General features: G+C 26.8%; 1 protein-coding gene across 2 annotated transcripts; it reads left to right on the top strand.

Moving 5' to 3' along the window:
• The first annotated feature begins 79 nt into the window (after positions 1–79).
• LOC107455817 (growth hormone-regulated TBC protein 1) lies at positions 80–13,882 on the top strand. Of its 2 annotated transcripts, none has more exons than XM_087150143.1 (9): positions 80–226; positions 1,377–1,528; positions 2,127–2,173; positions 3,905–4,016; positions 5,724–5,848; positions 9,511–9,671; positions 10,114–10,222; positions 11,020–11,205; positions 12,843–13,882. In XM_087150143.1, the coding sequence occupies exons 1-9, from the start codon at positions 204–206 to the stop codon at positions 13,341–13,343; spliced, it is 1,416 nt and encodes a 471-aa protein (XP_087006269.1). In that variant the 5' UTR covers positions 80–203; the 3' UTR covers positions 13,344–13,882. The 2 variants fall into 2 exon arrangements, with proteins under 2 accessions (XP_087006269.1, XP_087006268.1); XM_087150142.1 differs by lacking the exon at positions 80–226 and adding an exon at positions 797–909.
• Positions 13,883–15,374: the final 1,492 nt, after the last annotated feature.

Genomic DNA, 15,374 nt, shown 5'->3' on the forward strand with positions numbered 1-15,374 from the left:
TAAAGCATACAAATGTTCTTTTCTGTCTTTTCTAATAAAACTGCATCTTTTATTTTTTTTAATACTTTTATTGAGAGGTGGCAACTTTAAATGACAAAACATCAATATGGATTGATTTCATTTGATGTTATCAACATTAAAAATTAATAATATATTCCATGTTTTAATCTGCTTTAAAAAGAGATCTCGTTTCATTCATTAGAATGAGTCAACCTCCACGGTCTAAGTAAGATCTTTCTTTACTAGTTCGAAGTAACAATCTTATTCTCTTTTCGACCCTTAATCGTCTGCTCAAATAACTATATTTACTTTCTGCACTAACACCCACTACAATTGCTCCTATATCTATCCTTTTTATTTTCATAATTAATGTATTTCTATGTAACGAATTAAAAGCTTCTAAATTAACCCCCAAAGGAGAAGGATATGTGTTTATACATATACCCAGTTGTTAAGATTAAATTATTATATTTGTTAGAATTATGTTCAATGCATGAAAATGGAAAAACTTGGTATATTTCATTTAAAAATAAAAAAAATTTAAAAATTCATTTAATAAAAAATTCAATTGCTTGTTTATTGATTTTATTTGCTCCTATTTAAATGTAGAAATTATTTATTGATAAATTGTGCCTCTGCTGATTAATTTATTTCAAAAGAATAATTTTTCGGAAAAACTTCACATTTTATTGTGCTTCTTAATGATAGTATATCAACAAATTTGATGTGAACCGCTTGATTTACCGTCTGAGAAATCTGACTCAAGTTTAATGAGTCATAAAACAATGAGTCATTAAACATCAGAGAGACTTATGTGATGGTGATACCATAGTATAAAAAAGCTTGTAAAAATTAGTAAATTCAATATTTTTCTTCAATGGAATCCTACTTCTTTTGTATCTTAAAAAGGTAGTATAATGCTACTTAGGTTTAAAGAGATATTCAAGTTCATTATATATGTCAATACAATTGCTAAAAATTAATGCTAAAGTTTATTATACTTTGCAGCATACATTTCAAAATTTTCAAAGATGACAAATATTTAGGTTTAATAATAAGGAAAAAATATAGAAATTAAGTTGTTTTGTTCAAATCACCTTTGAAAAATCATTCTTTTAAATTAAAAATTAGTTTTTTTTTATGTTTTAGGATATTTAGTTTCATGATTTTTATTGCATGTCAAACAAACTCTTGATAAAAAGAAAGTATGACAAAAGTGTGGAATGAAATCTTAATCACACAATCTTAATATTTTATGTTAACAGTAAGGAATTAAATTATTTATGTGCATTGTTTACATCATGTTGCATTATAAAAACATAAAATTGCTTTTTTATTATAATTTTTAATTTAAAATGCTTATTTTTGTTTTATAGTGTTGATTCATATGGATTTGAATGGCCAAAAGACTTTAACTATGACCAGTATGATGAATTTATGTCAAAATACCTTTCAGTTCTTGGTCGTAGGGCCAAGAAATGGGATAAGCTTTTGAATTCCAAAGAGGGTTTATATAAAAGTAATAAAGGTATATCAGGAAATACTTTCTTACTGGTTTTTGATGATTTCTTTTTATTATTAGTTCTAGAGAAATTGATTTGTTTTTGTATTGTAATGATAAATTATGATATGCTGGACAACTTGTAAATATGTCATGAGTTGCAATAATATTCCTGAAATAAAGGTAAAGAGAGTTAAAAACAAAGCGGTAAATTATTACTACAAATGTATTAACATGATTTGCAATAATAATCCCAGAAAATTTAATTCTATTTCACTTAATTCCCTCAATAAGTACACAAGTGTTGATTTTTATACAACTTTTAATTTAAAAGATATTGAAATGTTATAACTCATTTTTAACATTCTTCAAAAAAACGTTAAATTACCTTTTGTTGTGGGAATTATTATTCTTTCATTCTAGAGGCACAGAAAATTTTTACAGACTGAAGAAACATTAAAAAATACATTATTTTCATTCATTGTATAAAGATCATTTAGGACCAAAATTATTTTATGAAGTTTATATTCATTATTTTTTACTTTTCAATATTGAGTGCTTTTTTTTAATTATTTAGCATAAAAAAAGTTTTAAAGCTATATGAAATTTTTTTTCTTTTTTTCAGTGAAAAGATATGTTAGGAAAGGTATACCTAGCAACCAGAGAGGAGTGGTAAGTTTTAAATAGTGCATAATCACCGATGCAGAATATGTCCAATCATGTTAATGAAATTCAGGGGAAATTGAGGCAGCCCAGGAAAATTTTTTGATCTGCTTAAAATAAAATTTTGATAAGAAATTTTCCTGTTAAAAAATTTAATAAATTAATTTTTAAAGATTATTTTAACCTATTTTTTAATTCCGTATTGCATATCAGCTTACTGTCTAAAAAGAATAATAATATTTTCTGTTGTATAACACAAATTACTTAATATGTCAATTTGATTATTCATTAGTTTGAATTCTTTAAGTTTATGAGTTGGTTCTTAAATTTAGTTTAATAAATTATTACCATCTCATTATATTTTGTTTTCTTTTATTTTCAATTCATTTATTGTTATTTAGTAGTTACTTTTTTATTCGAGAATTGTGTAAAATTAAATTTTTCTTCTTTTTTTTAAAAAAGAAATCATTAAGAAATTTTAACAATGTAGAAACTTTACTGTCAAAAAAATATTTTTAAATTGTTATTGCAACTATAAAAAAAAAAAAAAGAGCTATAATTTTGAAGAAAATTTCAAACCTAAAAAACTATATTCTGATATTCTGTGGAAATACTAGGCTCTGAGAATTTTCTACACCCCTAAATTTCCTATATTATTTTTTAATATTTAATTTTTTTCTATTTGCATATTTTATTTTTTTAATCTAATTTATTTTTTTATGTCTATTCCTTCAATCTTCAGCAATAAAAAGAATATGCATTGTCTTTGCATTTTAATTTATATTATTGAACCTATAAGCTATTAAACACTCCAAAATTAAATTTCTTGGCAAATTAAATTGAAATTTTTTGTCAGGATTAAAATATTTCTTTAAAAAATATTGTTTAGAAAACAAATACATTAGAGTAATATTTTGTACTTTCTGAATTATTATTATTTATTATTATTTTTCTTTGACAATTAAAAATTACTCAAGTTTATCTAAAATGTGCTTACTAATTCTTGTTACAACTAACCTAACTTTTCTTTGTGTATTCACTTAATTTTTAAATAGGATTTTTGAAACTAATTATTATTTTAATTACCTGTATTACATAAAGAATTTTGTGATTTAACTAAAATTGAGTCAGTTGCAGAATTTACAAAGTGTGTTAGCAGTGGATTATATTATTAAATATTTGTCATAAATCTTATATACATCACTAGTTTTATTTAGTAGTGCATTTCTATAAATTTTCAAAGCTAGAGATATAAAAAATTGCGTATATACAAATTGTGGCGTATTCAACTCTTTCTTTTTATAATAGCATTTCAAAATAAAATAAGTTTACAATAAACAAGTTTAACAAAAAGTTTAAAATTCATAAATGATAGCTTAAAAAAAGTGTGATGAAAATTCAAACATTTTAAGACTAACTTTCGAAATATATTTACAAAAATTTATTTTTAAAAAAAGTATAAATCTTGGTTGATATATATGTAAAACAGTTCTCAAAAGGAATAGTTACCTTTAAACACGAAAAGATATTTATGAAGCTTCTGATCTGAACTGTTCATATAGATGTCTGAAAAGATGATCTTACAAAGTTTACTTAATTCTCCGCAATTTTCTCTTCTACAAATGTAATCAATATAAAGTTATGCTTGAAAAATTAATTCAGTGTATAGTAATACAATGAAATGCTTATTAAGGATGGAATTGACGAATATTTACCAATTTATTTTAAAACTATTAACAGGTGTGGTCATATATTAGTGGTGCTAAGGAGATGAAGGAGGAGAAACCTGATCTCTATACAACTATTCTCAGAAGCCCAATGAAGCAGGAAATCATAGAAACCATTGATCTTGGTATTTGTTGCTTTATTATAATTATTAATTATTTTATTTAAAAATTTTGATAAATCAATTCCTTATATGTTTTATGGTTTGACCTAAAAATTTTGTAATACACTGCTGTAAGAAATTAAGAGAATTTGCAGACTTGGTCGATTTTTTCTGGAACTACTGAATGGATTTTAATGGAATTTGATGTGTCCATACATTGATATAATACAAAAAATAACCATTCAACAATTGTAATACACACGCATGATCCTGTGTAACACTCGTTGGAGTTGGGAGGTATGAAGAGGGGTCTGTCTAGGTTTTTCTGAGAGGTATCTATTTTGTGAAAATAAAAAATTATGTAAAAAAATCAACAGAAAAATATGGATTTATTGTTTTTTAAGGGATACAAACTAAAGTTGAATTTATGAGGGTACCGCTAAACGGTAGTAAATTTGGCCTGGACAGACCCCTGATGAAATTGCCACAGGAAATGATAAACTACCTTATTTGAAGTCTGAAATCATGTTGCAAGGCCTGTATAATTGTAAGGAGAGACTTGACTCCCTATTTACCCATTTATTTATTGTTTATTCTGATAACGCTGTTTCATACCTTCAGACATGCACGATCATGCATGTGTATTACAATTGTTGAATAATTATTTGTTTTGTATTGTATCAATGTATGTACACATCAAATTTCATTAAAATCTGTCCACTAGTCAATAAGTGCCGTCTCTTATGTTATACCCTGTTGTGTTCCTACATCTCTTTTTTAATGCTCTAAAGCCATTGCATCAAAATATCACTTTTGTTAAGTCACGAATGATCTAAGAAAATTCTGATAATGACCATCTCAATGGCAATGTGTATAAAACCCTAGAACTAAAGATTAGGGGTTTAAAATATTTCTGAATTGATTTAGGAGGCATCAAAACCTTGATACATAGGATGGTTATAATTGGGCACTTCAGTCAGTTATGACTGGTCGATACTAATTCAGCACCCAGCTCGCACCGACCACAGAGTTAACATTAAATATCTTCAAAAATGAGATGGATCACGGGTTAGAGTACCCTTTCCCGCAGACTATCCGTGGGTGGTTTTCGTGGTTTTCCTCTCCATGTGACTCAAATATGTGTAAGTTTCATCAAAAAGTCCTCCGCAAAGGCAAAATTTGATCCAGGAGTTCCCTTGTTTTCTGGCTTGGGTTCAAAATTACAAGGCTACAGAGTTAAACATTGGTAGTCGTAAACCCAAAATTGAATCGGCTGTTCAACGACAATTATAAAATATAAAATAAAATTTAAGGTTCAAGTATAGTCATAACCTTTTACACAGGTGACCCCTATCATTTATATTTTCTACCAGAAATATTTTAAAATTAGCATCCAATTTTAGCAACTAACCTATACATTGTTTTTAAATTACAATTCTACACAAAAAATACCTCTGTATGTTTATTTTATTAAAAATGTTTACAAATTTTGATGTAACATATTTTGAGCTAACAATTCTGTAAATTCAATTTTTTTTCTATTATCCTATTCTAACTAAACAATATAAATTGATGAAATATTTAATATTTTTAAATTTATTATATGATTCGTAAGTTTATTTATATTAGTTTTTATTTCTTAATTTTATTTGGCACTTTTCTTTAATTTGATTCATTACTGCATTGTTATTTTAAATTTCTTTCTTAATATATATTTTTTCTTTCTTTTAGATATACCTCGTACATTTCCTGATAACATTTACTTCAAAGGAGCATCTCCAGATTCTAAACGAGAATCTTTAAAAAATGTGCTATTAGCATTTGCTCATCACAACCCCTTAATTGGTTATTGCCAAGTATGTTAATGTTTTTGTATTTAATCATTTATTGTAATTTGATATGATTTTGTCTAATTAAGAAGATTTATTAACTCATTTCAAATTTAATTACCGTATTTAATATGCTGAATTATTTCTTTTGTTATCATTTACTTTCTAACTTCTTTATGTTTTACTCTTTATCTTTTTTGCGGAAAAGGGTTATGTTTTAGAAAATGAAATACAATATAAAGAATTAAAGATAAAGTTGAGAATCCTCTTCAACTTTGTTGATAAAATATTTATTATAAAATATATTATAAAATAATTATTGTTGATAAAATATTTTTTTTTTTTTAATATTTACATTGCAACATATTTTAATTAATATTTTTTTAAGCTAAAATTGGTATACAATTGATTGCTGAAAAGTTATGAAAATATGCCAAGTTAGTCATTATTAGTCACTGTTTATAAAAATGTTTGGAATTTTTCTCTTAATTGCATTTTCATTTATAAAATATATTGTGATTTTTTTTTTCTTCAAAAATTCCTTTTTTCCCAAAATACAATATTTTTAAGAATTTTGTATTCACGTGTGATTAAAATGGCCATTTTAGTCATCTTTAAAAATGTGAAATGGTATAGCTTTATTAAAGCAATGCAGGATTGTAATTTCAGTTTTCATCTAAACTTAAGTTATTTTTGGCCATAAACAGAATAAGGGTAAATTCTGATTGTTTTCTATCCTATAATTCTCAAACATTTTTTGAGCATTCAATTTAAATTGCAGGAGCATTGTTTAAATTTATCATGTACCTGACAATAATGTCAATTGAAAAGCAAATAGTCCCCTCCCCTTGCGATAGCAGACAAAATGTAGTTCTGTCCATTTTATTGATTTTCTTTGACAATTCTGTGTCCATCATGCCGTGCAGTTTTCTGATCGTTAACTTTGTCACCTAGCTGCAAAAAAATTCATATCCTTTCTGACATTAGGGCGGAATTCAGCTAAAACCTCGCAATTACGATGGCTCAATTAAGCCGATCAAAAGCCTGTATTTTTTTTTAGACATATAGCATTTTGCTATATGTAAAAGTATAGGCTTTTGATTGGCGAAATTTGTCCATTGCAATTGCGAAAATTTAGCTGAATTCTACCCTAGAAAGCGATGGATTCTTGAAATATAGATTATGTTCATATGATAAACTAATGAAGAAGCTGACATAAAAGTGACAGATTTTACACTGTACTGATATTTTGTTTAAATAAAGTGCATTAAAGCAGGAAATGTAAATTAAATTTTTGATTTGATTTGGTGGCCCCCTCTTACGTGGGACCCGAGGCAACTGCCCCGTATGCCCCTGCCCTAGTCAGGCCCTGTCTGCACCCGTCATTCCTTTTCCCCTTTTATAACTATAGTATACTACTTTCTTCGGGATTTATCCCAATCTATTCTGAAAAATAAAATATTTTCAAAGGGAGTAATCTCTATTACTTCTTAATTCTATTTTCTTCATTCCTGTTATCATAACAGTAAATAAATCTTTGTTATTGCTTTGATTTCAATCTGACTTAACATAAAGCTGACATGCATTTATGTTTCTTAATATGACTAATTGACTTTATGAAATGCTTACAAACATTTACATCTTCCCACTCCACTAAAATATAATAGCATTGATTGTTTTTTTTTAGCTATACATTTTATATTAATGACATAAAAGTAAGATAAAGTAGTCGTGAGTTTTAAAGAAAAATTTGCGCCCTGAAAATGTATAAGTATTATTAAAATATTTCCCCTATATTTTCCTTAGTCAAAATAGGAGACCACTTATCTATCATAGACTTGTCTTTGACTTCTTTATTAGGCTTTCATTATTTTTATAATCTTTTCATTTATTTCATGATCATCTACCACTTAAGTTTGTTAGCTGTTAAAATAAAGTTGTCTATGATCCCTTGGAAATTTATTAAATTAGTATAATTTATGTTTAAAAAATTTTTTTTGAAGGTTAAGGCTGCTTTTATGAAATAAATACTTTTACTAAATAAATACTAGCTAATATAATTTTTACTAAAAATATACAATAATAATTATTTTAAATGTAAATTTTTTGTGAGGAATTTTAGAAAACCAATGTAATTTCTATACTATTAAAAGTTTTAATCAAATGATTACAGTAGAAGATCTTTATAATGCAAACCTTGAAATCTGGAACTTTGGGTTTTATGTAATTTTGTTATGTAGATCATTTAACTTATCATTAAATTTAACTAAATATGCCAATATTAGTCTGAAACATATTAATCTTAAAAAGCTTTAAAATAATTTTATTTACAAATATTTAAAAACACAAAATATGCATAAGTGTTTATTTTTTACAGAAAGAAAATAGAAATTTTCTGCAGCATTGGAAATAATAACAAACAAAATAATCAATTTTGGTTTGTTTGGTTTTGGTTTGGTTTGGTTGAAATTTAAACGTCTTAGCAAATAATATATTTGTTCAGTTATAAAAATTTCTTCACTGCAAGTTCCATTATTTACACCCACAGGGCTAGTGTGGTTTATAGAGAATTGTGTTTTATAGATCTTTTACTGTACTGTTTAAGAAGCTGTTATACTTCGTCAGTACTTGAAGTGTTGCTTAAGTGATAATATTAAACACTAATTTACTAATATATCATTCTATATTTATAGGTATATCATCTAAAGTGGGGCATAAAAAATTTTAATTGGCAGTAGTAGACGTGCAAATGCAAGAAATTGAATCACAAGCATGTTGCCAAAAAAAAAATTTAAGTCATACTTAGTGACAATTTAATATTATTGTTTGTGATGTTCTTTAATCAAAAGTTGAAAATATTTATTTATTTGAAATGGCAGAGGTGAATTGACATGTTAAAAAGCAAAAACACATGAGCAAAACAAGAAAGTAAAAAGTCATTTCCTTAGAAGCGCTCTTGCTTGCCAATATCACTCGGTAGATGATGACCCGCGGAGGGCCCTGCAGCACAGGATGTGGCTGCCGTCCAAAACATCTTGACTCTTGCACAGAAAACAATAGGGATCAAGTGCCAGCCCTAAACGAAACAGGTGCGCGGCTAGGCAGTCATGTCCGGTATATAGTCGAAACTGAGCCACCGCTTTGCGGCGCGGCCAGTCTGGAATGGTGTTCTGTCGACGATCTCTCCACACTTTGGTTTTTACCCTTTCTGATAATTGGTATTATCCTCTGGCCGGGCAAGGTTGACTCAGCCTTTCATCCCTTCAGTGGGTCGATAAATGAGTACCAAGCATGCTTGGGAACTAAACACTGGGGGTTTCGCGTTCGGCTGACCACCTAACCGGAACATCTGCTCCTGCACCCCAGAGCCCAATGGTCAAGAAAACTGAATGGGCACAGTAGGCCTTGGCCCTCTGTGGGCTGTCACGCCGCTGAGCTTAGAGAGAGAGAGATAATTGGTAATGGAAATCCCTATTGATTTTTGATCTAACAATCCTTTTTAAACTTGAAAGGGGGACTGGGCTACTAAGAGCCTGGAGACTTCTTGTGCCTCTCTTTGCCAAAACATCAGCCCTCTCAAAGTTGAAAATAAACAAATCCTATCTATAATTTATGGACTACTTGAATATATTCATTTAGGTACATTGTTTTTAGAAACTTTATGAATAAATGGCCTCTATTTATTGCAGGGTTTAAATTTTATTGCTGGTATAATGCTGCTAGTCACTGACAATGAAGATATGACATTCTGGCTACTTCAAAGTTTGAAGGAAAGAATTCTTCCTGATTATTATACAAAAGAGATGACCGGTCTTCTTACTGATATTGGTGTCTTGGAGGAATTAATTAAGTAAATAATATATATTTTCTTCACCTTCTTGTATGAAATACTATTTTAAATATTGAATATATTTATGAAATATATTTGCTTCATTGTTCTAATTTGAATTGCTTTTTGGAAGATTAATGCATGTGAGCATTCAACATTTTTACTCAATAATTTTTTAGGTCGAATGTTTTTGTTTTCCATAAAATTTCAATCAATTTTATGCTCATATTAAAATATTTTCTCTTGAAATTTTGATACTGAAAATTTTTTGCTTGAATCATTTAGTTTTTATGTTCAATGATTCATGCTTAAATATTTTTTTAATTAAATTTGTATTATAAAATTCAACTGAAGTTGAACAAAAAAATAATAAATCTTTTTCATTTATATTAATTGATCATGAGAAATTTTACCACCATTGCTCTTCTTAGTTTAAGTATATAAGTATGTTTTTAAATTTCAGATCTAAAGTGCCGCAAGTTCATGAGAGAATGCTACAAACTGATGTGTCATGGTCTATGTACGTCAGTAAATGGTTTATCTGTTTGTTTGCTGAAGTTCTTCCAATTGAAGTAATTATAACATTATTATGTTGAATCTATTTTCATTTCCCTGGTAATTCTAATTCATCGCTTATTAGTCTCACTAAATTTACTGTTTATAAAGTCTCAAGAAATGGATTATTTTGCAAATTTAAAAAAATATTTGTTTTGTATCGTGCATGCTTAATTTATATTTCTATGCATGCAGCTATATTTTATCTAAAAATTTTGCTTATGAAATTTTTTTATACCATATTCAGTCATTTGTGTAGAAAAATATTAAATAAATAGCTAGATAATTTGTTCTCTTTTTTGTGACAGAAGTTATTTATGTATTAAACGAAAAAAAAAAATTTAAGAATGACAGCTATATTAACTCATTATGCATAGTGTTATATGAATAAGTAGTTATGCGCATTAATTATTGTTAATTGCTACTACTGATTTATTTAATAACAGATTTCAGTTAAAGGCCGTAATTGTAACAAAGTTCTTATAAGACTTTCTGTGACTTAATTCTGTGTTAATTCCTTATTTTCTGTGGTTTTATGAATATTAACCTTCTTAAACTTTCTGGGCTCACTTCTCATCATTTATTCCAAAATTCAAAAATTTGAATTTTTAAAACTTTAATTAAGTGGTTGAAAATTAACTCTTTTTTTCATTAATGGTACAGATATAAATGCTAATAATAACTTTTATGAAATTTTACAAGTAACTGACCAATCAAAAATAGTTTATTAGAGTGATTGCTTTTTTTTTTTTTTTTTTTTTTTGCATAAAGCATATGTTTAAAGATAATGTAATAGTTTTTTTTCTTTTCCTAGACTGTACTTCGTATATGGGATTGTTTGTTTTATGAAGGTTCAAAAATATTACTTAGGGTTGCAGTTACTCTTGTAATGAAAAACCAAGATAAAATTTTAGCTGCTAAAAATTTTGTTGAAATCACAGAAGTTTTCAAATCACTGCCACTTGGTGCTACAGTAACAGAATGCCATACTTTTATGCAGGTTAGTGCACTGTTATTATAATTAATTATTTAAAGTTAATTAATTAAAATAGTGATGTAAGTAAAGAAGAAAAATAATAAGATGCCTACAAATAAAGTATTAATAAGATTACATTTAAAAAATTAAAATGTATTAAAAGTATAAAATTTAAAATTATTTCAATACATCAAATATATTACATTCACAGTGCTATCATAATTAAAATAAATTTATTATCAATTATTGTGAATATTTTTTTTTCTTCATATTAGTTGAATATTTGCATTTTAAATGAATAACATGTTTCAAAAAATTATTTAATACTTAAGTAGAATTTAAAGAACTTTTATTTTATTCATATGTGAGCATAGTTTATTTGAAAAAATTAGATTTTCAATTGAACCTATTGATCAATATCCCATTTACTGCTCATATACTTTTATTGAAATGTTTTAAATTTATTGGCAAAGACAAGACATTATATGCAATTTAATACCTGTGAATAAACTTAATTTGAATTGAAATTATTTTTAGATATTTTTTTCAATCATACTTTTTGTGAGGAATGTGATAAAAATAATTTTCAAATCTTGTAGAATTTTCTACAAAATTATTTGTTACTTAAACTTTGTTTTGAAATGTCTTTTTTTATATTTTTATGACTTTTCTCATCTTTGAATGAAAGAAACTTTTTAGGTAACAGAGCTGTTTGTTTGTTTTTGCCAAACAAACATGTTTGTTTGTTTTTGCCAAAAACTAACTTAATTAATAAATGAATGTTTGTCAAAAAAGTATTTTTTTTAAATAAAATGTGAATGTAGATATTCTTGATTCATTAAGTGATAACAGCCTTGAAGGTAACGAAATGATTTATTAACTTTTATGCTTAATAACTGCTTATCTATGCAAATGAAAATATAGTATTCGAAATGTTACCATAATTTTTAAATATTAATTTTTATTTTTTTCACACTTTAAATATTTTATCTGTCATAATGAACAAATTATTTTTAAAAACAAATCTTGACCAAAAACATCTATGTAAGCCTTAGGAACTCAAAATTTTAGCCTGTAAATTACATTTCTTCATATATTTGATGAATTTATTTAAATTTACCTATTTATAAGCATTCATCTACTGTAAACTTTCAGTTAGCATGGCAATCTCAGATGAAGAAAAACCACAAATAATCTACAAAATTGTTATAAAATGTCGCTGGCATATAGTTTAATATGTTAAAATGTTTTTATTTTTATTCTATTTTATTTATTTTTTAATCAAAAAATAAACTCTGAAAAATAAATAAAATTTGCTCCTGCAGGATAATATATTAAAATATTGCGTGTCAAAATAACTTACAAGCAAAATATCATGAAACAAAAACAAAAAAAATGAGATTAAGTGAAAAAAGTGTTGTGGAACATAATCTTCTGTGGAAATAGGAATGTAGGACAGTATGTTTTTTGTTCTAATATAGTTGAAAATTCTATTTACTATAGCACTTATACCATTAAATATATATTTTCTTAGAGTCATGTTAAATGTAACTTACTCATAAATAAGCAAGAGTCTACTGCATTCTTATTGTGTAAAATAAAAACCCACTTTTAAGGAGGCTGATTTTTACTTTTTTTTTTTTTTTTTTTTTTGCCATCAGAGCATATTTCGAGTACCTGGATCATTTCCAAAGGCTCTTATTTACAAGCTGAGAGAAAGTTGCCGTCAAAATGTAGAAAAAGAACAAGCGCACACAAAAGTTCTCCAAGAACAACAGAAGCAAAGGCAACTGGAAGAGAAAAAAGTTAGAGAAGCTGCTTTGGAACAAAAACGTCTCCAGGAAGAAAAAGAAGCTGCTTTAAAAGCAGAGGAAGAGAGAATTGCTGCTGAAGCTGCAAGGGACAATCCTTGCAATGGATCACCCGTCAATCACGAAGAAGATTTGAAAGCCACTGGTGAATTAGCTGGTGGAGATACAAATGATGCTCAAACTCCGAATGAATGTTCAGCTCCTGATCCAAATCAAGTCTCAAACAAAGCTGTGATAGAATCATTAAGTTCAGAGTCTATTAAACAAGTTGCTAATGGAACTCAAAGCATAATAAGTCCGGAAAACGGTCAGAAGGCGTCGGCTGGAATAATTCCAGAGACAAACGTCTAATTCAAATCCATATTAAATCACAAATTATTATAGCAATAACTGTTGTAGACTTCTAGGTTGCAAAATGATATAAGAGTTATCACATAGGCATTAAAATTTATTGCCTCAACATGTTTAGAATGTTCTAAGATCTATGCACTTAAAGTTGATGTGTTTGTTGATTATGAAAAATAGGACTTATTATTATTGTTGAGGAGAGTAAATAATTACTATGTATTTTAGTACATATACATTTGCATATTACATGACTGAGTATGACATGTACACAGCCAAAATTTGTGTATTGCATAGAATGAGGAGAGTATCTAAATAGTATCTAAGAAGATTATCAACAGTGCCAATTCTTATTGTAATGTGTTTCCAATTGTTACTTTCCTTGTAAAAATATGCAGGATTAAAATTAAACTGATAGTACTCAGAGGCCTATAGCTCTGGTTCTACTGAAGGGATCCTGATGAAACTTCAAATACACATTATATAAACCATGCGGTTAAGGATTCCATAAAAAAAAAAGCTCAAAATTTTTACCCATCGATGGCGCTGTAGCAAAGAAAATTAAAATACCAGAAACTATTGTCCTCTTTTCTGTATAGCATCCAGAGGAACAATTTTCTGAAACTTATGAATAATTTTTTTACCTGCTTTTCTGAACATCCTTAAGTTTTTCATCTGCCGGTAGGTACAGAGTGCTGCTAAAGCGTTGCTCTCATTCTGATAAAAGAATTTTATAATCATTGCACATTCTTGTTTGTTGAGCAGCATGTTCAAAATATCGTCAAATAATTTTTTAAAACAATATGTATTGGTTTTATAGAAAAATTACATCCCCTATTAATTTTTACATATGATGTTAACCATACAGCACCATCTATCGATTCCAAGCAGGGTTTTTTAAACGAAATCTCGACCACATGATCTACATGTATTTGAAATCTTATCCAGATCCATTCAGTAGAACAGGTGCTACGAGCCTCTGAGTAATGTCAGTTTACTTTTAACAACTCTGTACTTAAATACTATTTCTTCACCTAACTTTTTTACTAGTCAAGCTAATATTTCAATCATTATATTTATCTAAAGAATAGATTAATTTATATACTAGTTTAAAACAATAAAAATAATTTAATATTATTATAAATATTAAAATATTTTTGTTGTTTAAAATTCTTATAAATTAGTCGATTCTTAAATAATTCTCTCTATTCTAATATTTGTGCAATGAATTTCTTTGAAATTTAATTTTCCGAATTTTTGAAATTGTTTTTTTTCTATTTGCTTCTGATGGATTTATTTAAATTGTGTGTTTAACTAATTAAATTAAAGTTTGGTGCATTAATTTAAATAAAACAAAATCTTAATTTTAATTGGCACTGACTCAAGCATGTTAAAGATAGTTTTATTACTTATCTTTAAATCTATTTGTCTTGCATGGTTTTATACTGATAATATTCCTCTTATAAAGTTGATTAGTTTTAACTCCTTGCTTATAAACCATCTAATATTAAAAATATAATAGAGTCTTAGGGTTGAGCAACTAAAAAGCCAAAATAATTATAATAAAATATTTTCATTTCAGATAACATTGTGTTACATATTCATTGATTAATCAATACTGTCAAACATTTTTATACATCAAAAATTCAACTTTTGATATCATAAATCAGAAAAATAGGATTTTTAAAGCTAATTTAACATTAATAAGTAGTGGAAGAATTTGGTGTTATTTATGTTTAATTTGAAGCATTTTGTAACAAATTAATTGTTTAACATCTATACTTAATCAAAAATATATTTGTTTACACTTGTATAAATAAAAATATATTGGAAGTAAAAAAATCTTAATAAAAAAAAATTCTTACTCCTCTTTAATAAAAAAATTACTTTAAAATGTTAAAGGCAAAATTCTTTTAAATGTAAAGTTCTTGAGAGTGATATTTTAAATCTACTGTAATACAAAATATATATATTCTTTTTAATATTGACATATACAAATGACTTTTAACAAATCTAACAAAAAATTGCTCAATTCTA

Source organism: Parasteatoda tepidariorum, chromosome 8, assembly GCF_982258835.1.
Source record: "Parasteatoda tepidariorum strain Cologne lab strain chromosome 8, Ptep-v5.0, whole genome shotgun sequence".
NCBI classification, from domain to species: domain Eukaryota; kingdom Metazoa; phylum Arthropoda; class Arachnida; order Araneae; family Theridiidae; genus Parasteatoda; species Parasteatoda tepidariorum.